The sequence below is a fragment of the Rhincodon typus genome, chromosome 9 (genome assembly GCF_021869965.1).
Source record: "Rhincodon typus isolate 14 chromosome 9, sRhiTyp1.1, whole genome shotgun sequence".
Classification (NCBI taxonomy): Eukaryota; Metazoa; Chordata; class Chondrichthyes; order Orectolobiformes; family Rhincodontidae; genus Rhincodon; species Rhincodon typus.
This window is the reverse complement of record NC_063340.1, coordinates 64072249-64097943: the sequence shown is the minus strand read 5'-3', so window position 1 is coordinate 64097943 and position 25695 is coordinate 64072249. Positions and strand designations below refer to the sequence as shown.

At 40.2% G+C, this 25695-nt stretch overlaps 1 protein-coding gene across 1 annotated transcript in view; it reads right to left on the bottom strand.

The window, feature by feature from the left end:
• Positions 1-2275: 2275 nt before the first annotated feature.
• Positions 2276-25695, bottom strand: part of gch2 (GTP cyclohydrolase 2) — a 38910-nt gene continuing 15490 nt past the window's right edge. Inside the window, exons 2-6 of the mRNA XM_020510060.2 lie at positions 21488-21597; positions 16580-16635; positions 11117-11148; positions 5334-5418; positions 2276-2715 (exon numbers count right to left, since the gene is read on the bottom strand). Of these exons, the coding sequence (XP_020365649.2) occupies positions 2589-2715; positions 5334-5418; positions 11117-11148; positions 16580-16635; positions 21488-21597 (410 nt within the window). The 3' untranslated portion in view covers positions 2276-2588. The remainder of the gene's footprint in view (positions 2716-5333; positions 5419-11116; positions 11149-16579; positions 16636-21487; positions 21598-25695) is intronic.

Sequence of the window (25695 nt, the reverse complement as noted above, 5' to 3'; positions counted from 1 at the left end):
TAGGTGACAGGACCTAACAGAAGATAAACATGGCAGCCCATGTGACAATCTCCCCACTTTGCCTTTCCATTGACTTTATAATGAAAGCATGGTTTGATTGTAAAATAGGCTGGTGATCAACTAGCATCCATCTTGGACTAGGCAAATTTCTCCCTCACTTTTATGTTAACAACATCAGCTGCAATTTCTATATCAAATGGATTCTTTAAAATATATTCCATTCCAGATAAATTACTATTGATGCTGGATGTACTGTTGATTATATAGTAAAAGCAGAGCATTTTCTTTTCCAGTATTTCCTCCTTTTCTCTCTTGAAGGCACTGCATCTTACTGAACTACATTCCCATTAACAACGCGCAACTTCCAAAAATTCATTTGAGCAGCCAGTGTTTGTAGACTGTGGTATTTGTAGGCTAGTCAACTGTGGAGGTGTCCCAATCAAGGCTAATTCTGATCTCAGTACCTGCAGCTGTGGTCAATGGATATTGACCAGGAGTAAAAAGCTCAGCCAACCTATCCTTTCACTAGTTTGGAATTACAGAGGACAATTGTGGTGTCCTAATATCAATGTGCTTCCTTGCATCATAAAGATAGAAGCAGAATGTTGATGATGATGATGCTCCATGTTTAGTAACATTTGCAACCAAGCAGTTCATGCCTACGCATAAGTCCCTAACAAAATTAAGGCTGGGCCAATAATTGGCAAGTAATCTTTATGTCACACAGGTGCCAGGCAATGACCATCTCCAGCAAAAGAGAATCTAAGTACCTCCCCTAATGAAAACATCATTACCATCACTGAATCTACCACCAATAACATCCTGAGGTTAAGACTGAATAGAAACATTTGTTGTGTTAAGAGCTGGGAATTTTATGCTGAATATTTTAAATGTACACACCCAAATCCCATCCACCATCGACAAGGCTAATTTCAGGAGTGTGATTGAATATTCTTCACTTGCCTGGATGAGCACAGCTCCAATAATGAAGTGTAAAAAAAGCTTAATAAAGGAACCCACTTGATTGGCAGCCCAGCCATGATCTAAACATTCACTTCCCCCAAGACGAACAGTGTAATAACACCTGTCTTCTGTCTTCAAGGTGCACTGCAGCAACTCAAAAGCTCCACCAAAAGAACCTTCCAAAGCCACACCTAGAAGAATAGAGCCAACAGGTGCATATGGATATCACTAAATGTATTGTCCCTCATCAAGGCATGCACCATCTTAACTTGGAACAAGCCACCATTCCTTCACTGTTACTCCGTCAAAATCCTGGAACTATCTTCTTAGCAGCACAATGCCCCTCCCCCTTCCACACCCTCTCCCCACCCCCAGAACGTATGAATTGTAGTGGTTCAGGAAGGCAGCTCACCACACTCTTCTAACTAGTATTTAGGAATGGGTAATATGGGCTTCACAGCAAATCTTATATCCCAGAAGAAATAAAAAATATTACTCCTTCACAGATCTTGGCTAATTCAGCACAGATCTATTAGTTTGCAAAAGCCAATTCACAACTGTAGAATGCAGCAGGAAAAAAGGGCCCGCAAAACATTTCAATTTTTTTTTTTAAATAAAAGAATCGTGAATAATTTTCATATTTCTGAGAGTAAAACACTTATGGCTGACCATAAAGTGAAGCTGCCTCTACTTGGTCACAACAAAATACCTCAGCTAAAACTTCAGAAGTGCACTTTTTGCAATTTTTCCAATTACCACGTATGCTAGCCTGTGGTCAGAGGTAGCTAATTGTACAAACTGAATGGTTCAATCTATGTTAAGAGTCATGAAGTCAGCAGAGAGAGGAGCATCCATAGTGATTGTAACGAGATCAGCCAGATGGACTTCATAGAGTATGAAAATATCCGTGGAGTTGGGATATTTGGTTGTTAATCAGGTCCAATCAGGGAGCCCTGGCTGACAGATAAGAATAGGAGTGTCAGACATCCTGTTCACTCTGAGAGAGCTGGATCAGTGTCAAGGACTGTCCAATGTAAGTAAAGGTTAACATGGTGACCAGGCTGATTTTTACCCAGGTTCCGAGACATGCAAGGGTATTGCCTTGTCTAGTTTTGAAATTTGAACATATTAAATAGATGGCTGTGTTCAGACTTATTGAGTTGATTAAACATTTCCCACTTTATAATCATGTAAATTTGCTGCCTGGTAAATTAATCAGAGCAGTCTGTCAATAAACATTTGTTTAAGCATTATTAAATATTAGTCCCTAAAAAGTCAGAAACATTTCATAATGTTAAATGACACAGTAGAATCATATAATAAATAGATTTATAGTTAACAGAAACCCACAATTTCACACTAAGAATTATGCATTTTATCCTACTTAAATATTGCATAACAACACCAAAACACTCTTTTCTCATAGTATCCTGGTAGTTTCTTGGTCCCTGCTTGAATTAATTGTGCTATTTGGAATATTCAGCATTAATAATGTACACAATTCATCACGGTTTTTTTTAACCTTAAGCCAAACAGAAGTTATTGCTTCAGTATAATCCATTTCTCACGGCAGGTCAGCAGGCTTTCCTAAAGTTTTAACATGGGATAGAATTAGAATGGTTCTTCTACTCCTTTGTGAGTGTGAGAAATTCTTCCCGTGTCTTTTCGTCCTCACGGAAAACTCCAAGCATCGTGCTAGTCATGGTCTTGCTATTAATTTTCTGCACACCTCGCATTAACATACACATGTGCCTGCAAGTCAAATTTTAAGTTAGTTACTAATCAATTTTAAATATACATTTAAAGTTACAAATTGACGCAATAAATGTTGCTGGGACAGGAATTGACTATTCCTCTTACCATTGATCTAGTTTGCATGCTGCCTCTGGTAGTTATTTCCCAATAGTTTTAATGCTTATCTAGGAGCTAAAACCATGTTATTTTGTTATCTGATTTAGAGTACAACATATATGAAATATGTGTAACTTGAAATATTATTTCAAACCTTTTTTTTGTTTCATTTCACAATTGGGTAGTGGTTTTTCCATTTTATATATTTATTACTTAGCTGGCAACTCTGTGTTGAGGTACCAAACCATCAGACTTCAAGGTCCTAGAGTTATTTTCTCTGTGCTGTGTTGTCTGATTTGCATTATTCTTGTTGGAGTTAAACATTGCCCTCAATAATTTTAAACTCGGAATGGAACTATCAGCTAGGTTTTCTGCACCTTTAGATTCCCAGCTGGAAAGTCAATGAGGACAGGATTGAACTTGACTGTGATGCCATCCATAGTCAAGCTGGATTAACATGTGAATCATCAAAAAACTGAAATTTTTAGAAATATTTTATAGGCACTAAACAATGCACATCAGTGAGGTAAGATGTCAGAATTGTTAGACACACTGAAGTATGCAAAGTTACCCAAATTGCCTGACTTTCGGACCAAGATTGATAGGAAGCACAGTCGAGGTTTCTGTACTGGACAAGAATTACCATTTATTTAAAGTAATTAAACTAAGCTACAGGTAAAGAGTTTTAAACTGTTTGTGTATAATGAAAACTCTGATCCCCTTATAAATGTCCCTGGATTGACGTAAAGTGAGACAAAGATGGTAGAACAGGTTATGGACTAAAGGGAAACTGGGAAGACAGTTCAATAGTCTTTGTTCCCTGAATAGGTTATTGAGATGATCTTTATGACTCTTCTGCTGGTCGATGTGTTACTTTAATCATCTTTCGTCCATTTGTTGGTGAGAGACATAATGTGGCTGGCACACTTATAAAATGCTTCTGAAATATCAGTTAGAAGTCACAGCATATTATAACTGTTGAGGCAAAGATAAGCTGATTTTCTTCAGGTTTACAGTGAGTTTTGACAGCAGAAAACAGACTGCTCCTGAGCAGGGGAAGAACTGAACACTTCCTATTTCTGTAACATTTTCTCAGCTCCCAACTGTTCAGTTATCTGAGAATCAATCACACAATGGTTGTCAGGCAAAATTATGTCATTGAAAACTGGTCACTTGTCTCTGGCCCAATCAACTAGTTGCTAGCAAAACCCGCTCAGTATAGCCTCTTGGCTCCAAATTCAGTAAGTCTGCAATTACTGCTTGTCATACAATAGTTTACATGATTCCTGGCATAGTGTGAGGTTACGTACTTTTCAAAACTGTAGCCACTCTTTCAACACTCTTTTAATACAAATCTTTGAATCAATTGGATAATTTCTAAGAGCACCAACAGTTTAAGGCAAAACCAGCATTTGACCAATCAAAGTATACTTGCCCAGTTTAAACTTAAATAAAGCTGGGTAGTTAACTGTCAATCATTATTAACATTCTCCATGGCAACACCTCTACCAATTCAGAGTGCACTTCGCGACCCATCAGAACTGACCTCTCATATAGTATAAATGTCAGTTTTCCCTTTAAATTGGTATTCTTTCAATTGTCTGGATGAGTGCAAGAAGAAAAGCTTTGACAGAAGATGGCATTTTTTCAGCAATACTCAAGTTCTGTACTATCAAATGACTAATGTCGATCATAATAATTTATCAGACAGCAGGTTACACTTCAACATGCAACATTACAGAATTTACCCTTCACTAAACTGACAGAAAAGTCCAAAAATTGACAAAGTGTCAAGAGAGTTGGTCTCACGATTTTTGGAGGAGGGTCTCAAACAATGAAGGAGTTTTTTTGTATGCTTCCCAATTGCTAAGCTCACTTTGAGAAGCCACAGCATGGTTGCTGTAACAAATGGAAGAAATGTCACACGCTGCAGTGACATGTCTTTTTCTGATGTCAATCCATATGCACATTGAATTTATCGCACGATGACGCAATGTAAGAAACAGATCAGAAATGAGGAAGCTTTCAAACTCCCTGTAAATCAGTCTGTCATCTTAAAGAACTGCTTACAAGTGGTGACGAGTAGTAATAGAGAAATGTAGTAGCTTAAAGTTAAATGGCTGCACATTGGGCAGAATTCCTAATAGTTTCCTGTACATGCCACACTGAGTTTAATGTTCTGTACTGACAAAAGTGCAATCTGTTGTACTATTGCCATGTAAATGAGGTCTTTGACTAGGAATATTAAAGCTCAAAGAACAGCTGAAACTAAAAAACACAAACAAATGTTCATAACATCTTCAGTCATGTAATCATTCTGTAGAATGTGCTCCCTTCATGGTAGATAAGTATATATTCTTCATCCGCCTTATTCTTAAATATACCAATGTAAAATTTATTTTTTTTTAATATTATAAGACATAGTAAAGTTAATCCTGCTGATCCAAAATGACAAGGTAGCCAGTACTGAGAAGTATAACAAACAAAATTAGGCTTAAGTAAAATAAAAGTATGCTTACGTTGCTTCAATGATAACAGCTACTCCAGCTGGTTTCAAAGCCTCTGTAAGTGCCACTGCAATTTGTTTGGTCAGTCGTTCCTGAACTATAGTGGATAAGCACAGGGAATGTTTCAGTGTTTGTGTACATTTAATAAATACAGTTCTGATGAAAGATCATCAACTTGAAATGTTAACTCTGTTTCTCTCACAGATATATTGCCAGACCTCTGAGTGTTTCCAACAGTTTCTGTTTCTGATTCAGATTTCCAGCATTTACAGTATTTAGTTCTGTAAGCTATATATTGCTATTACAAATACATCAATATACGACTTGCAGGTAAGGATTAAGCTAAGGATTTTGATACATTTGAGAGGATGATACAAAGAAGGCATTAACATTGTCTTTTATATCCAATCAAAAATAACAAAAAGGAGGAGGATGTTAGAAAAGTAAATTATAACATCAAATTTATATTTTATATTATTTAAGTTTTTTTTTTAAAGGAAGGTTTGATACATACATAAGTAGGGCGTGGTATAAAACAAATTGATGAGGATTGTAGGCAATAGCTTCACACCTTCCCATAGTGAAGATTCAGACTTTGTGAAAATTTTTGTTGATAGAGCCATGAAGTTTGTTCCATGTGGACAATGACTTAAATGGTGAGATGTGAGTTTGCAAAATTCAGGCTTTAGGTCAACACTACAAGCAAGGATTAGCTGTTTTAATTCATTTTCTATGCTTCTGAAGTTAAGATTGTCTAAGATACGAACCAGGAGGTTTCTCGGAATCCTATTTCATAAGACAGGGTGGATAATCACTAGTGCTTCTACTGGATAAGTACCTGCCTCAATTTAAGTACCTGCCTCAATTTAAGTCCATGCATGTTTGTTTCATATATTACAGGATTAGGTAACACAAAAATGTGATCAATCAGATTTCCATGATACTATAAAGTTAGATTCCCAACAGGCTTAATGTGTGAAGGATGCTTCCATTTGAAGAACAAGTGGTTGTTTTTAGAAGCTTCTTCGACCATAAGAGCAAACCCGGGCACTTAATGGGGAAATTCATTGGAATGTTGCCTTTTAAGATGTTTTAATGTCTTCACAATGGGAGTACTAACCATGCAGTCATCCTACCCCATGCTGTATCTCTGTTGTCTCCTTTAAGGAAATATAATAACTTATTTCAGAGACAGATGAAAATTGAAGCTGGCCAATATACAGGCAGAAAATAGGATAGATAATTGTACAAAAGGATATTGCAGTTAGTTGGGTGAATTTTTTATTAATTCATTCACAGTACGTGAGCAACTGACAAGACCAGTGTGTGTTGACCTTACCTAATTATCCTTGAGAAGATGCTAGTGAACTGCCTTCTTGAAGTACTGTAGTCTTTGTGGTGGTGTAGGTACACTCACAGTTCTCTTTATGAGGGTGGTTCAGGTTTTTGACTCACTGACAGCAAAGGACAGTGATACAATTCCAAGTCAGGATGGTGTGTGATTTGGAGGAAAACCCTGCATGTGGAGGTGTTTCTATATGTTGGCTGTCCTTGTCCTTCTAGATCATAGAGGTTGTTGGTTTGGAAGGTGCTCCCGAAGAAGCCTTTGCAACTTTCTGCAGTGCATCTTGCAGATAGTAAAGTTCTGTTACTGCAGTAATCAAATGGCTTTACAAAGTGGACAAATAGTTTGTATGTCAGCATCCTTTACAGTGGAGAAGAAAATCCCACTGGGGCTTAGAAAGAGCAGAAAGTAGGAATGCTTTTTGGTTCAGTAAATACTTTGAAATGAAAACTGGACTTTCGTAATCTCTTCCACGAATGTATGGCACAAGGCTCCTGGAGAAATCCTGTTAATATTTCAACTTTTGAAAGATATGTTCACGATTTTGATGTTGACCAAATAAAATAGATTTTCTTGTTTGAGCTGAAACCATTATACCACTTGAAATAAAGGAATACCTATTCCTGCAAACTACCCTACCCATAAGTTAAATCAAATGAGACTGAATACTGTTACTGGACTTTGCTTTCTCTTGTTGCAGAAATCATGACCACTAAAGGCTGTTGTTTAGAGACAACTATTAGTGCAGAAATTAGGTGAACTACTGTAATGGGGTCTCAAGTAAGACCTAGATTGGATTTTAAGGGTCAGAAAAGGATAGCATGGTGGCTCAGTGGTTAGCAGTGCTGCCTCACAGCATCAGGGACCTGGGTTCATTTCCACCCTCTGGTGACTGTCTGTGTGAGGTTTGCACATTCTTGCCATGCCTGCTTGGATTTCCTCCCACAGGCTGAAGATGTGCAGGTTAGGTGGATTGACCATGCTAAATGGCCCGTAGTGTTCAGGGATGTGTCAGTTAGCTGGATCAGTCATGGGAAATGCAGGGTTAAAGGGGTAGACTAAGGGGTTGGGTGTGGGTGTGGGTGGGATGCTCTTTAGAGGGTCCGTATGGGCTGAATGGCCTGTTTTCAGACTGCCGGGATTCTATAAAATATTGCTTCAATGAGGATAGATACAGAAAGCCAGAATTCACTAGCTGTAAGAAGAATGGATTTTTAAAAGTTTTTGAGAAGATTTGTAGCTCGGATTGTGGATGAGGTTGTAGACTTGCCCGCAGAATCGGTGTGTTTGATTGCAGCCGTCTCGTCACCCTGCTGGGTAACATCGTCTGTGCGCCTCCGGTGAAGCATTAGTGTTCTGTCCCGCTTGTTATTTATATGCCTCAGTTTGCTGGGGTGGTTGGTATTACGTCTGGTTTTGTTTTTCAGTGGTTTGTACATTGGGTCCAGTTCAATGTGTTTGTTGATGGAGTTCCAGTTGGAATGCCAGGCTTCCAGGAAATCCCTGGCATGTCTCTGTTTGGCTCGTGCATTATGGATGTGTTGTACTAGTCGAACTTGTGTCCTTCTTTGTCTGTGTGTATTGAGACCAGTGAGAATTGGTCACGTTTCTTGGTGGCTAGTTGGTGTTCATGTATCCTTATTGTCAGTTTTCTTCCAGTTTGGCCTATGTAATGTTTCCACAGTCCTTGCATGGTGTTTTGTATGTTACGTTGGTTTTATTGGTTGTGGGTATGGGATCCTTCATGTTTGTCAGTAGCTGTCGCAGGGTGTTTGTTGGTTTGTGGGCTACCCTGATACCTAGGGGTCTGAGTAGTCTTGTGGACCACAAGATTATCCAAACTCACCCTCAACAAGGACACGAGCAACACAGAAACATGGATCAAGAACATCTCAGACCGACCACTTACAGACACTGAGAAGACCGTCCTAGTAGGTGGACTGAATTCTAACTACAGAGACACCAAAAAAAAACTGACTTTCTGCCTGTACTGAATCAACACTAAAGAACAACGCACTCATGGAAGAAATACAACAGACAATTAGACAGACCATAGTCACAACACTGAGCAGAAAAGGTAAGTGGAACGTATTCAACACAGAGATGAAAGCCCTGGAAAGACTCACGAAAGACAGAAACATTGTAATCTTACTGGCGGACAGAGGAGACATGACAGTAATCCTTAATAGAGCCCAATTCATCGAGAAAGCTAATGCACAACTAGCAGATACCGACACCTACCAACAGATGGTCTTAGACCCAACACCACAGTTAGAGAACCAGAGAAAAACAACCCTGAAGAAATTACACAGCTCAGGAGTTATCAGCAATATAGACTACCAAAAAAATGAAGCCTGAGGGATCCAACACGCCCCACTTCTATGGACTCCCCAAGTACACAAGCCAGGAGACCCTCTCAGACCCATTATCTCACTACCAGGCACACCAACAAAGAGACTAGCCAAAGAACTACAACAGAAACTGAAGTCCTTCATTGACAACACTACCCACTCCATCCAACCCTCCCAAGAATTCCCCAACATCACCAAGAACACCAGAATAAAAGAGGACGAAATAATGATGTCCTTTGATGTAACAGCCTTGTTTACATCCATAAACATTGACCTAGCTAAAGAGACAATTGCCACATTGCTGGATGAATCAGGAAGGCAGACACCCCATGACACCAACAGCATCAACAAGGACAGCACCCCGATACTGCTGGATCTGTGCCTCACAACCCACCTCACCTTCAGCGACTGTATAGTTAAACAAATCAACGGTTAGAATGGACAGTGCTCCCCACTGTCCAACCCAAACTCTGGGTCCGCTATGTAGATGACACCTTTGTAATTATCAAACGCACAAGACTAGAAGAAACCCACCAACATACAAACAACATCCTCACTGGAATAAAACTCACAAACGAAGAAGAGAACCATAACTGACTACCCTTCCTAGACATAATGGTAGAACATAAGAACAACAGTGAACTCCAGACTAGCGTATGCAGAAAGACCACAAATAGGGACAGATACTTAATTACTCCAGCAACCACCCCAATACTCATAAACGGAGCTGCATAAGGACATTATTCAAATGGGCCACAACACACTGCAGCAGTGCAGAATTATGCAAAGCAGATCAGGAGCACATATGTGGAGTTTTTAAAAGGAATGGATACCCAAAAAGCACAATCCGCGTTACCTCTGCGACAGATCACAACAAGAAGACACAGCACAGCCAGACACACTAGTCACCCTATTGTATATCAGAGATGACTACAAGACTACTCAGACCCCTACGTAAGAAAATGGACAATAAGGATACACGAACACCAACTAGCCACCAAGAGACCGAACCAATTCTCACTGGTCACAATATACACTGACAAAGAAGGACACGAATTCAACAGGGACAACACGTCAATAATAGCACGAACTAAACAGAGCCAAGCCAGGGAATTCCTGCAGACTTGGCATTCCAACCATAACTCCATCAACAAACACATTGAACTGGACCTGACGTACAAACCACTCAAAAACTGAAAAACTGGAAAACACCCCTGCAAACCGAGATATATAAATAACAAGCAGGATAGAACACCAACACTTCACTGGAGATGCACTGATGATGTTTCAAGCAGGGTGACAAAATGTTTGTAATACAACCTCAAGAATGGATTCTTGAAGCTATGGGCTCAATCCATGTTTATGTAATTGCTGGAATGTCTCAGTCTGGACTCCATCTATTAAACCTTAACTAGTTTGTAGGTTTTGCAACAGGATCCTTTTACTTGCATGACATTGGCAGGAACTAAAACGAATAAGGCTACGTGTATACTACCTGCTGTTGGTCTAGTAGAGGTGGACTGGTTGAGGGCATTGCTGGGTTTCCTTCTCATCTATCACCCCTCACCCCACCAATTCAAACCTCATAATTTTAAAAAAAAAAAACAGGATTATGCTGCCTTGGGGACAACATAGAGTCATAGAGATACACATCACAGAAACAGACCCTTCGGCCCAACCTGTCCATGCTGACCAGATATCCTAAGTTAATCCAGTTCCGTTTGCCATTATTTGGCCCATATCCCTCTAAAACCGTCGTATACGGCTATAATGGTCTTCATCACTAAAATGCACCCAAATTCTACTGCTCGGTTTGTTAATGCACCTGGTCTTAACAGAAGCATTGTGTAAACTGTGACGCCAACGGAAAGGAAAACTGAGTGGACACAGCAAGGGGTCTCAGTATGTAACCTGTACCAAAGTGATCCCTATCTGTTTGGAAGGGTTGGATTAGATGTTTAACTTAGGCTAGCATGTTGATAAATTAGATCATGGGTTTGTGAGGGAAAAAAGAAGTATCAAAGGGCAGAAATACATAGAAGTCCTTCTAACACGTTTCTTGAGAAAATGGAAATGCAAATTGTTTGAATTAATTGTACCTTGAAGTCTTCTACTGTAGATTTCAACAATCCTGTAAAAAAAAGACTGGATTACAACCATCTTCTTATTGCAGTTCTACATTGCAGATTTAACTTCCAGGAAAATATTCATAATTCTAATATGAAGATGAGAAAAAGGACTATTTCTGAACTTGGAATGTTTGAAAATTACAGCTGTCACATATAGGTTCATAAGATATAAACACAGGAATTAGGAGCTGGAGGAGCTATCAAGCCTGACCCATTATTCAGTAGGATCAGGGCTGAACTGATTGTGGCCTCAGCTGTGCCCCCTCATCTATCCCTAATAAATACTGACTTCCTTTTATTCAAGAATCAATCTACTACTGCCTTAAAAAAGCTTTAACAACCCAGCCTCCAATGCTCTCTGTGGAAGGGAGTTCCAAAGATGTACGTCCCTCAGGGAAAAATTCCTACTCATCCTGATCTTAAATGAGAGACCAATTATTTTTAAACTGTGTCCCTTAGTTCTTCTCTCTCCCAAAAGGAGAAATGATTACCTTTCACCACCCATCCCATCAGGTTTCCTCAGGATCTTACGTGTTTCACTAAGATCTCCTTTCATTCTTCAAAATGTGAATGGTCTTGTCTATCATTGTACTCAAGAAGAGAATCAACTCTTGGTTGGTGGAGCACAAAAATATTCAAGCACATTGCAAACATCGTTGAAAGGCATTTCTTGGTTATTGCCCAAAACATCCATTCTCCTAATAATTTAACTTTCTTTTTCATTATTTTCTTGTTGTATAAGGTACCGACCCATTGATCATTCAATGGCCAATCAATAGAACTTTTGCAGAAATCTACTTAAGCAATTCACAAATATATCTCTGTCTTGAATGTGAAAATGCTAGGCCTTTACAAATTCCTGGAAGAAAGATAGGAAATGCTGGAAAACTGAGCCTAGCACCATCTGTGGCATGGGAAGCAGAAGCAATAGACTGGCAAAAAAAAGAAAAAAAATCAGTGTTTAATTTTGCTGAGATTTATGGCGGACAATCTGTCATGGCAAGGTAAGGTTTTCAAGGGCAATTGTTTTGCCTGGCTTATGAAATTGTGTAGCAGGAAGGACTGGGGCTCACCACTGCTGGGACTTTGTGATGTTCATGTCACTGGTAGCATGTTTAAACCCCAGCTGCAGATCATTTCAGTCTCGGCAAGCCAAGATTGCCCTTCACTGTGGACCTGCATTGTTATCCTGAATGACCTGGCTCAGAAAGGTAATTTAGCTCCTTGCTTTGCGGCAGGGACCTGGAATGGTTAGTGCACAGGGTCATCAAAATAGGTGCAGTGTTTTCTTTTACCTCTGGATTACCCAAGGAGGGAAGTCACCAGACAAAGCCAGTCTTGGCAGAGATAGCATCTGGGTCAGTGCAGTGTCCAGGTTAAAAGAAATGCCCAACAGTGCTGAAAGAAGATTAATGACGTGTCAATTTTCAGGAAAACTTTCAAACAGGGAGTGCCTTAACAAGAGGAGATGATGAGGGGGCTGACTACCTCTGCCCTTATGACCAAAGATACTTTTCCCTCCCCACCCTTATCTGCCTTCCGCAGGGACCGCTCTCTCCATGACTCCCTTGTCCGCTCCACACTCCCCACTAGCCCCACCACCCCCGGCACTTCCCTGCAACCGCAGGAAGTGCTACACCTGCCCCTACACCTCTGCCAAGAAAGCCTTCCACATTAGCAGATGTGCAGGTGAACACCTGCTAATGTGGTATATTGTATCTGCTGTTCCCGATGTGGCCTCCTCTACATTGGGGAAACCAAGCGGAGACTTGGAGACCGCTTTGTGGAACACCTATGCTCGGTTCGTGACAAACGACTGCACTCCCAGTTGTGAGCCACTTCAACTCCCCCTCCCACTCCTTGGACGACATGTCCATCCTAGGCCTCCTGCAGTGCCACACGATGCCACCCGAAGCTTGCAGGAACAGCACCTCATATTTCGCTTGGGAACACTGCAGCCCAATGGTCTCAATGTGGACTTTACAAGCTTCAAATTCTCCCTACCCCTGACCTCATCCCAAAAATATCCCAGCTCACCCCCGCCTCCTTGATCTGTCTGTCTTTTCTCCCACCTATCCGCTCCTCCCACCTCACTGATCAACCCCCATCCCCACCTCCTTGACCTGTCCGTCTTCCCTCAATTGACCAACCCCCATCCCAACTCCCTATCTACACTCACCTTTACTGGCTCCCCGCCTCCTTGACCTGTCCGTTTCTGTCCACATATCTGCTCCTTTACCCACCTTCCATCATAGCCTCCCCCCCTCTCTCTGGAATAAATAGAGTCCCCTTCCACTCTCCCCGCTCACTGTAAAAGTTTACAGCTTTGAGTTTAGTTTCATTTTAATGGTGCGAATGGTAACGAATATGGAGACTGGTGCAAACGTCAGTGGCAAAGCAGGATTTGTAAGCATGTAGCTTGCTACACCAACCCCAATTTATAGCATTTCACTTTATTCTGGACCCCCTGAAGAAGGGTCGAGACCCGAAACATCAGCCTTCCTGCTCCTCTGTTGCTGCCTGGCCTGCTGTGTTCATCCAGCTCTACACCTTGTTATCTCAGATTCTCCAGCATAGGTAGTTCCTACTATCTCTGAGGTCCTTAAATAGCCTTTGTTTTCTATGGATCTGTCATTATGTCATTACTGTTACAACGTGTTCCAAAATGCAAATAGATTCCTTTGTGAGTTCGCACTTCCTGTTTAGGTGGAGCCCTTCAGCCTGTACATGTTCAAAAACTATGTGCAAGCTCCAGTCATCTTTCTCAACTATTTTACAGTGTGTTCATCAGTATGGCATGTGGCATATGACAACTTATAACCCTTGTAAGATGTTGGACAAAGATGTTGGAAAATCTCTGGAGCCCAAATGACAGTTTGTTGAAGCCAAAGCTCCAAAATGGAGTTTAAAGTGTGGTTATCAAATTTGACTGTCTATCCATTTGCCAGAATGCACTGTTTCCATTAAGCTTCATTAAGACTCTATTTTTGAATATTTCAGCTAAGGTTTCATTTAATGTAGACATAGGGTGACCATTGTTGTTTTGAGCTTCGTGAGGTCAGCACAAATTCAGATATACCATTTTGTTTGGGTGTAGTAACCACTCCTGAGTACGACTCATTTGGTTTCAACACCAAAGAACTGATGCCATTCTGGATATCTCCTCAAGTTGTATCAGAACTTCCTTCATTGAAAGATCTGGGATCTTCCTGGGTGTGTATCGTCATAATAGCTTAGCATCTATCTCAGTGTATGGTGTATTCAGTACTTAATTCCATGAATCCTATAAACACATTGGCGTAAGGTTCTGAGGCAACACAAGAGTGCTCAAGAGTGAAAATTCTTGATTGTGAAGTACATAAACGTGCTTTACTATCTGAAATTCCCTGCATTGCAAAGTTGCTTTCAGCCTACCTTCACCTATGGCATACCTCCTGCATCATGTTGTTGCATTATTGGAGCCTGTAAATGGTGTTTCTTCAACAATGATGCAATATAAAGCATTAAAATGAACCTAGCCCTTGTATTGAGCTTAAAATTAGTGAGGTGAGTATTGCCATAAATATCTTCTTGGTAAAAGGATACTTCCATGCAAACTATTTTCACTAGAAATACCTTTGGTTTTTATTGTAACCTGTTCTATCTCATGAAGTTCTATGTGTGAGTAGCTCTTTGATTTCTTGCTGCTTTGTGACTGTTCATCTTCAGCATATTTCCTAAAACTAACCCAGTGTTTTACAGTTAAGGCACTTTATTTAAATGACTGGGCATTGCTTGTACTTGCACTTGCTTCACAGTGCTGACACTGACTTTTATTATCAGGTGTCTGTCATACTCTCTGAACTGTTGGCATTGATTTTCTGCTTTTAGATCTACATTTCTAAATTTTGTTGACCTTAATTATTTTTGCACAGTTAGCAAACTTTATTTGGCTTGTGATTTGTGTTACATTGTGCAACATGCACTGACTATATCTGTAGATGGTTTGCGACAGTTTGGAAAGTGGAATTATTATATTGCAATTCATATTGTGCTATATCATGGTGATCCAGCTCAATTGGTAGCACCAGGGTGGTAGGAGGGAGGTAAGATTCCTCTGTTCAATTTCACTATGAGCAGACGGATCAGAAATCAAGTCATCCCTAAACAACGAAAGGAACATCAGATGGAGCAATTGGTCCTGATATTGGACTTGACATAATCGAAGATCTGGGTTCAGGCTACCTGGCTAACCATTAATGCTAATCCATTCAAATCACAGACTTCATTTCTTCTTTAGCTATCTGTGACCCTTTTGCCCTCTGGCAAAATATCCATGGAGCAGAATTCTTTTTCACTGTCAACCACAGCCCAACACTGCTGCATTGTTCCAGGACTGAATCACTGTCATGTATTTTAGACAGGACCTACCAATCAGACAAAAACTGTCATGCCACCCTCGAATATCTACTTGCAGTATGGGGCAGACAGTTCTATCCTGCAGCAAAGCGACAGATTTAGGTACATATTTCAACTGAGACTATCTTAAGAATATATGATTGTGCAAAAGTGGTGAGTTTGCACTTTACTGCCCTTTCTCTGTCAAGCAGCAGCTTCCACCAAAGTAGCAGATGATGTTGGAATCACAAAGTATTTACAGACGTTCTATTTCACCGCATTTCTGAATTTTTACATTTTTATCTTTAAATAATGAGGAAAATGTCAGCATAATAATAAAACCAAATGGATCTTCAAACCTGTTCATTTCACAGACTGTGTACATTTAATATAATTGAAGACTCTTCCCGTTTATTACTCACAAAAACAGGTGGAAAGATCACTTGCATATTCATGCCCACTCAGTAATGTGAAAGCATTTTCTCTAAAATTAGCAATCTAAAGAAGATTTGAATATATAAAATAATGATTATATGTGTGTGCAAATTTGCTGCACCACTCAAAAAATGTACATTAAATATGTTATTTGGAAAATAAATCAGAGAAGCATGGCTTTGAGTTTGAACATGACCCTCAAACCAATCTCACAAATCACAAGATCAGACCAGGTCTTACAGTTTTAATGAAGTGCAAGTCATTAGTGTTTGCTGTCATTACTCTGTGAAAGTGACTTCAACACATTGCAAGTACATTTAAAACAGAAAAGCAGAATGACCATAGTTTAAAAAAAAAACTATAGTTGCTACATTAATCTACAAAATTTGGCCCAATAGCATTCAGTAAGTGACCTGGCCTTCCATTGTACATTAAAATAGCATCCTTTGTAACATACATTTTTCACCTTTCCTTGTGAAATGTGCATCACATTACATTTATTTCCTGATAGCCTGATTGCACTCTGATAGCTATAATCTTTTCCTCAACTAACTTTATGCCTGTTATAACATACCTACACATGTCAACAAATGTAAAAAAAATGTTTGACACTTTACCAACCTTGCCAGTTTGCTTAGCCCAACTACCCTCTTATTCGGTAGGTAACCTATGTGTACCTGCAAGTGAGAAATAAAATGATAAGAATAAAAAAGGGTCCATGTGCCCTCAACTGACATAAAACACATTTCTGATGTAGGCTTTAGTCCTGTGAAAGCTTTAATGTTGGATTTGCGGACAGGATAACATGAAATGAAGAAACTCCTACTGAATGCAAAACGTGATGCTAGAAACAGCTAATCAATAGTGACTTTTGATGGCCAGACGTTCGTGATAAAAGCACTGATGTTGTTATAGGAACCCCATGTTGCAGTTCAGGAAATTATAATTTTAGTGGACAGATTGTCAGATGCTCCTAATAATGCCTGCCATTTTCTGCCCTTCACATTTTGTACCTCTAGGCCTCTTGAGATCCATATATTATTGAAAGTTGTTCAGGGCACAACATACCTGAAACACAAAAAGCAAAGCACTGCAGATGCTGTAAGTCTGAAAAAGAAACAGAAGATGATGGAAATGTGTAACAGGTCAGGCAGCATGTACAGAAAGAAGTAGGGTTGGCTTTTTAACTCATTGACCTTTCATCTGATCCGAGCAGGTAAACAGTTAAGAAGCAAACAAGGGTTGACATCGATTTATTATACAGCAGCATTTCAGACCAAGGTTGCCTTGCTGAGATTCCTTTTTTGCACTAACAATATCCTTTGCCTCAATTTTCTCTGGATCCTATGCTTCACAGCAAAGAGACACAGCTGGATGCTGTAAGGGTGCCTCTAGCACATACTTTTCAAAGCATTCAGAAATGGTGATTGTACAAATGTGTGATGAAGTTCTGAACAGAGCAATTGTCAATTATGAAAATCAAAACAAGGGGTTTTCAAATCCTCTTGCAGTATTGGGGCAGGCTAACTGTATGGTCAGGAATCTGCAAATTCAATGAGCATATGTTTCATTGGCTCTTCCATTAAGCTTCACACTTCTGGTTTTCTCTGGTTAAACTGGGTGGGCGTGATCACAACCTCCACCTGCCTATTGAAGCTTCACTGTTTAAGGAAATCCTGGTTAGTGACAGAATTCGATGACTAGCAAGTGAGAGGCAGCAACTCAAATAATGGAGTCTCAGCGAAGGAAGGGTGCCTGCAGTTCTTGAAGCATCCCTGAATTTCCCTCTGCAGCCAACATGGGCCCACAGAATCATTTTTTGTTCCTCATTGTGGACAGAAGGAAGATGCCTGCCTTGAAATGAAGCAGATATGGCTGTAAGAGGCTGAGGAGCTGAGCAGCAGGAGGGTGGTACCTTGCACATGGATACAGAGCTGCAACCAGATAGAAAACTCATCAGGACAGCAAAGGCAAGTGGCATGACACATTGATGGGGTTGGCAGTTCAATTTGATTCTCCCAACTTTTTCATGCATGGTATTTCTTGTATCAATATGCCTCATCCAATCATTGCTGTTGAGGCAACTCATCATATCCCAATCTGACCATCCATCACTGAAACTCACCCTCATCTTATTGTCATCCCATTTCAATCCTTCATGGTCACCCTCCAGAAATGTTCCCATTTCCAAACTCTCAACAGATTCTGTTCCTCACATTCATAATTCTTTTCTTTTTCTTCTTTGAGGAAGTAGAAGTTCAGAACACCAAGAACAGGCAGAGAAGCAAGGGTACCCCTCCAGTCATAGCCAACCTGCCTGCTTTTGAAGAAGATGCACTGGAGGTAAGCAGAGCCTCAGTATGCAATAGAGAGAGTGGAACCTCTGAACTACCTGGTGGCAGAATTAGATATCTGGCAGCATGGCACAACAGACTCACTCATATTCACTGTTGACAGCAGACTAGGAGAAGCAATGATTTAAACAATTCAGCCTCTGACTATTTTCAGCTTGTCAGTTCTAATTCATTCTTTTGTTATGCCTTACTGGGGTACCACACAGGATATCAAGCCATGCTATTCCTAGAGTCATCAGAAAAGTTAAAAATTCCCCTATTTCTGTCTTTTAGTCTCAGGCTGATCGAAAGCAAGGGCCAGGTTTCTGTACTGACCAAATTACTACTTTTTTTAAAAATTCATTCATGGGATGTGGGCATCACTGACCAGGCAGCATTTATTGCCCAGAGGGCAGTTAAGAGTCAACCACATTGCTGTGGGTCTAGAGTCACATGTAGGCCAGACCAGGTAAGGATGGCAGTTTCCTTCCCTAAAGGGCATTAATGAACCAGATGGGTTTTTCCAACAATTGGCAATGGGTTCGTGGTCATTATTAGATCATTAATTCCAGATATTTTATTGAATTCAAATTCTACCATCAGCCATGGTGGGATTCGAACCTAGGTGCCTAGGTGTTTCCTCTCCACCTATCCTCTCCTCTATCCCTCTTCTATCCGCCTCCCACTCTCTCCCTATTTATTTCAAAACCCCCTTCCCCTCCCCCTTTTCTGATGAAGGGTCTAGGCCCGAAACGTCAGCCTCTCTGCTCCTATGATGCTGCTTGGCCTGCTGTGTTCATCCAGCCCTGCACCTTGTTGTCTCGGATTCTCCAGCATCTGCAGTTCCTACTATCTCTGCCTAGAACATTATCTGAGTCTCTGGATTAACAGTCCAGTGATAATACCACTAGGCCATTGCAATACTCTATATTGCAAATCAGTAGGTAAACAATCATAATCTGTTGACACAGAACTCTAAGCCCCATTAAAAACACCCCTTGCACAAAACCTCTACAGTGTGGAAGCAGGCCATTCAGCCCATCAAGTCCACACCGACCCTCTGAACAGCATTCCACCCAAACTAACTCCTGTACCTACCTGTAACCCTGCATTTCCCATGGCCAATACACCTAACCTGCACATCTTTGGACTGTGGGAGAAAACCGGAGCAAAAACAAAGGGGTATTATGGATGGAGGAATAAATTGGAAAGGCAGTTCAATGTTCCCTGTCCACATGATTCACTGACAAGATCCTTTTAGCTTGTCAGGCCTTGATGCTCGTCAATCTGCTATCTTCAGGTACTTCCACTTTGTTTAGCAAGCACATAGTGACTGGTTCACACCTATGACTTATTAGTTAAAAGCCACAGCCTACAGTAACTGATGAGAGAGAATAAACTGGCTTTCCTCAGGCTTGAGATATGGAGAAAACAACAGTTTCTTCATTTTTGACAGACTTCTGATGGTTCCTGACTAAACATTCACACCCACAAGCTGTTCAACTACCTGATGGCCATCACATAGATGCTGGCAGGCAGAAGGCCTTTGTCATCGACAGCTCTACAGACCAATAAGCTACTTGTTGCTGGCTGAACTCACCTTATACACAACACCTGATTCCAGCTCATCTGTAGTAACTTCCCCCACTGCTTGAACAAACAGCTGTCTAAACTGCACCTAAAATGAGTATTGGTAACCTGCTTTTTAAAAAAGTGCTGTAATTCTTTCCACAATCCTCGATTTTTTAAAGCAGTCCTGTTCCCATTTCAGTCCAAAATCAGAAATACAGAAAAATAAAAAAATGTATATGATCTTTACACTTCCTTCTCCAACAGGACTTGTGAGTGCCACACCACTACTTATGTCAGGGGATTATGAAGACTGAAGAGGAGGCACTGTCACACAACTCATGCAGAAACATCTGACAACTGTAAAGCAACAAAAGATTTGCCTGAGGGTCACTGGCATTTCCAGAGTTGTTGCACAGGATTGGAAAGAGATTGGAAGAGTCCCATTTCCAGTAGGAGTCTCATGAAGTCTCAGAATTTTCTGCTGGTGTCCATCTAATTCTTTATCAGAAGTCCAAGGTAGAGATGGATTAGCTTGATTAAAACTCCAACAAGTCATCAGTGATCTCCAAAGGCTTGGAAATCCCTCCACAGCAGTGAAAGTACACTCTTTAAACCCATCCTATGAGCTAAATCCTTTCACTTAGGCAATAAAGCAGCTGTAATACTTAAAGGCTAGCTGCCTGTCAGTTGCTCAGCAGCCTTCTGTCCTCTTCCTTGTTAAACCTGACAAGTTCCAGGGAGCCCAGGAAACATGGGTGCTGGCAGTTAAAGACTGAATTCAGACTAAAGGTGCAATCAATAGGCTTTTAGCAAATGTTAATTCTAGATCCACCTGTCCCTCTGGGGTTTCCCACATATTCATTTGAGATCCTCAAGTTAAATGCGGATGTCAATAGTTTCCTGCTGACTTTTTGCTGCACCACACTTTTTGATGTTTTAACCCTTCACACATACTGAAGCCTGGCCAATTAAAACTCCACCAAGGTCACATAATCAGTCACTTTTGTCATCTTAATAGTTCTGTTCTACAGCAACACACAGTGGTTGCTATTTGTAATCTTTTGCTGCACAGCAGGATGCAAATAGAACACTGTTTTTGTCACCTTTCTTTAGGAAGAAGGCAAGCCCTTTGAGGAGGTATAATTCTTAGAGATTCACTGAGGTGTATCACAAATGAGAAGTCTTGGATTCTGAAGGAACAACATTCACATTGGAACTCTTCATTCAAACAGAGAAGCTCAAGACAAAATTGATAGGGTTGTTCAAAATTAAGAAAAGGTAAATAAGTAAATATTATTTTTATTGATTGGGACAATAATCTACGGGTATAAATTTAGAAAAGACCAGAGTATTCCTGTGATAATGCAGAAGTTTATTAGGATATTGAATGATTACTCCATCAGAATCAGCAGTGGCATCAGAATGCGTAACAGTTTCTAAGGGGAAAGTGCATAAATATTTGAAAAAGAAAAGAATGCTGGGAGAGGCAAACAAATGGGCAAAATAGATATTGCTTTCTGAGAGGCAGACTGGAGCAGTGAGTCAAATGTCTTCTCTTAGAGCTGCTGAAGAATATTATTCTGTGAATTACATTGTACATGCATACTTTATGTCATATACTAACCTTGCCAAAAAATGGAACTAAATGATGTTCGCAAAGTGAGAACATATCGATATCTTTCACAATAACTACTTCATCATGGTCCTCATCAAAGATAGCATCATTCAGAATGTCTGAAAATGACAGAAAGAAAGTGGGTTTGTTCAGAATAGGTGTTAAAGCTAAACTAATGTAATCATTTATTTCTATTTTATTCATGCCTAGCAAACATTCTATGCTATCTACTAAAAGTTAAATCAACATCAAACTGATGACATTGCATATTATATGTAAAACGCAAATATAAAACAATATATGATTTAGTTCAAATGAAATCAAAAATACTGCAGATGCTGAAAATATGAAATAAAAAGAGAAACTGCTGGAGAAATTCAGCAAGTCTGGCAGCATCTATGGAGAGAGAAAAATAATGATTCAAATCTGATATGATTCTTCTTCAGAACAGAACAGAAGGTCTGTCTCGGACTCTGAAGTGTTAACTCTGTTTCTTTCTCCACAGACTCTACCAGACCTGCTGAGTTTCTCCAATATTTTCTCTTTTCATATATTCCACCGTTTAGAGTCGAATAATTTTGTTAAATATTTCTCAACAGTGGACTCTAAGAGGTCGTATTCAGGACTAGATTAGGAATTGTAAACAAATATTAACAGTCTAATAATCTGCAAACACGGACAGTCTATGTTCTAGACACCAAGCCAAATCATTAAGAAATAAAATAATTGTAAACAGGATTTTTCAGAGCATGAAAATTATGACGCTAGGTTTTTCTCAAGGATTGTACCAGTGGTAGTGCAATGATACAGGTTACAAGTAACATCTCAGAAACAGTGATAATTCAAGAAATAGAAGGAAGGGAGGAACTCAGCAAAATCACAATCACTAGAGAAGTGATACTGAGTAAGATATTGGAGCTTCAGCATGGCAGGTCTCTTTGTCCTGATGGACTTTGTCCTGTAAGACATAGAAACACAATTAGGCCTTTCAGCCCATCGAGTCTGCTTTGCTATCGAGTCTGCCTCACTATTTGATCATGGCTGATATGTTTCTCAACCCCATTCTGCTGCCCTTCTCCCTGTAACCCTTGATCCCAGGGTCTTAAAAGGACATGGTTAGTGAGATAGTTAATGCATTGATTTTAATTTTCCAAAACTTTCTTGATTCAAGAGCAGTCCCATTTACTTAGAAGATAGAGAATACAACTCCTTTATTTATAAAGAGAGACAGAATGCAGGAAACTACAGGCCAGTTAGTTTAACACAGGATCATAGAGAAATTGTTAGATGCAATTAGTGATAACAAGATACTTGGAATAAAGGTAATCAGGCAGAGTCAACATGATTTGAGAAAGGGAAGTTAAATTTGATTAATCTACCATAGTTCATTGAGGAGGGAAGACATGCTGTGGATAAAGGAGAACCAGTGGATGTACTATATTTAGATTTGCAAAAGGCATTTGATTAAGGTGCCACCAAATCAATAGTTATTGCAGAAAATAAATACTAATGGTGTATGGGGTAACATATTGACATTGATAGAAAGTTGGCTGGCTAACTGGAAGCAGATAGTAGCTCTAAATGGGTCTTTTCTCAGCAAGATGTAACAAATGGTATGCCCCTGAGACCTTAACTGCCAGCAATTTATATGAATAACTCAGATTAAAAGATTTGCCAAATCTTCTGATGCCACAATATAGGCAGGAAAACAAATTGTGGGGACACAAGGGGACAAATAATATGTTGATAAGTTACATGAGTGGGCAAAGATGTGGCAAATGGAGTATAATGTGGGAAAATGTGAAATTGTCCATTTTGACAGGAAGAATAAAAAGGAAGCATATTGTCATGATGGTGAGAGATTGCAGAGCTCTGAGATGCAGAGGGAACTGGGTGTCCTTATACATGAATTTCAAAAGGTTAGCACTCAGGTACAGCAAGTACAGAAAGCTAATTGCATGTTATCATTTATTGCAAAAGGAATTGAATAAAAAATGTAGAGAAATTATGCTTATTTATACAGGGTACTGGTAAGACCACATCTGAAGTACTGTGCACAGTATTGATCTTCTTATTTCAAGAAGGATGCAAGTGTGTTGGAGGCAATTTGGAGCTTCACTAGATTAATACTTGAAATGTGCAGGTTATTTTATGAGGAAAGATTGGACAGGCTAGGTTTGTATTCACTGGAGTAAGAGGTAATTTGATTGAAACATATAAAATTCTGAAATGTCTTAACAGGGTACATATGGAAAGGATGTTTCCTCTTAGGGGAGAACCTAGAGCTAGGAGACACTTAAAAATCAGGTCTCCCATTAAAATAAAGATAAGGGAAAAAGGAATTCTTAGAGGGTCACGAGTCTTTGGAACTCCCTGAAAGGTGGTAGAAGCAAAGTCCTTGCATATTTTTCAGGCAGAGATAGATAGATTCTTGTTAAGCAAGCAGGGTGAAAGGTAATTGGGGTAGGTGGCAATGTAGGTTTGAGGTTACAATCAAATCAGATGAGAATTTAGGAGGCATAGTTAGTAAGTTTGCGGATGACACCAAAATTGGTGGCAGAGTCAGCACTGAAGAAGGTTATCTAAGATTAGAAAGGGATCTTGGATCAATTGGGCCAATGGGCTGAGGAGTGGCAGATAGAGTTTAATTCGAATAAATGCGAGGTATGGCGTTTTGGTAAAACAACCAAGTGCAGGACTTATACAGTTAATGGTAGGGCCCTAGGTAGTGTTGTCGAACAGAGAGACCAAGGGATTCAGCTACACAGTTCTTTGAAAGTGGCATTAAGAAGGCATTTAGCACACTTGCCTTCATTGCTCGGACCATTACGTAAAGTAGTTGGGTTGTCTTGTTGAAGTTGTACAGAATGTTGGTGAGGCCACTTTTGGAGTACTGTGCACAATTCTGCTTGCCTGACAATAGGAAGGATATTATTAAATTGGAGAGGGTGCAGAAAAGATTTACCAGGATGTTGCTGGGACTGAAGGGTAGAGTTATAAGGAGAGGCTGGATAGGCTGGGACTCTTTTCACTGGAGCAAAGGAGAGTGAGGGGTGACCTTTTAGACATTCATAAAATTATGAAGGGCATGGATAGGGGAATAGCCAATGTCTTTTACCAAGTTCTGAGGAAGGGTCACCGGACCCGAAACGTTAACTCTGTTTTCTCCTCCACAGATGCTGCCAGACCTGCTGAGCTTTTCCAGCAACTTTGTTTTTGTTCCTGTCTTTTACCTAGGGTTGGGGATTCCAAAACTAGAGGGCATAGGTTTAAGGTGAATGGAGAAAAATTTAAAAAGGACCTTAGGGTAACTTTTTCACAAAGAGGATGGTGTGTTTATGGAATGAGTTGCCAGAGGAGGTGATAGAGGAGGGTACAATTACAACATTTTAAAGGCATCTGGATGGGTATGTGTATATGAATAGAGGGATATGGACCAAACACAGGCAATGGGGCTAGTTTAATTAGGGAAACTCGGTTGGCATGGACAATTTGGAGGGTTTGTTTTGTGCTGTATGACTCAATGACCTTATTAAATGGCTGAGTAGGCTCAGGGGGCTGAATGGCCTACTCCTGCTCTGATTAATATGTTTGTATGTCTTTCAGATTTAAAGATAATTAGCCTGTGCCCTAAAATTAAACATGTCATGTGTTCATTAAACATAAACAGCATGTGTTCACACAGTATTATCAGTTCAACAAGATGTTATGAAAGACATGCCATACCAAAGGTTCACTGCACTGGAACTTCTAGCCTTGATCAACGTAAGCAGATTAGCGCTACATGCTTACAGCTCTTCTACAGGAATCGTCATTTGAGTAATTGGTTACGTTGTGAATTCCTCTTCACTGTATGCAATGTATACAGATTGTGTAATATGAAAAAAGCGGACGTTGTACCATTTCAACAAGGTGCAGGGCTGGATGAACACAGCAGGCCAAGCAGCATCATAGGAGCAGAAAGGCTGACGTTTCGGGCCTAGACGCTTCATCAGAAAAAGGGGAGGGGAAGGGGGTTCTGAAATAAATAGGGAGAGAGTGGGAGGCGGATAGAAGATGGATAGAGGAGAGGATAGGTGGAGAGGAAACAAACAGGTCGAAGAGGCGGGGATGGGGCCAGTAAAGGTGAGTGTAGGTGGGGAGTTAGGGAGGGGATAGGTCAGTCCAGGGAGGACGGACAGGTCAAGGGGGCGGGATGAGGTTAGTCGGTAGGAGAT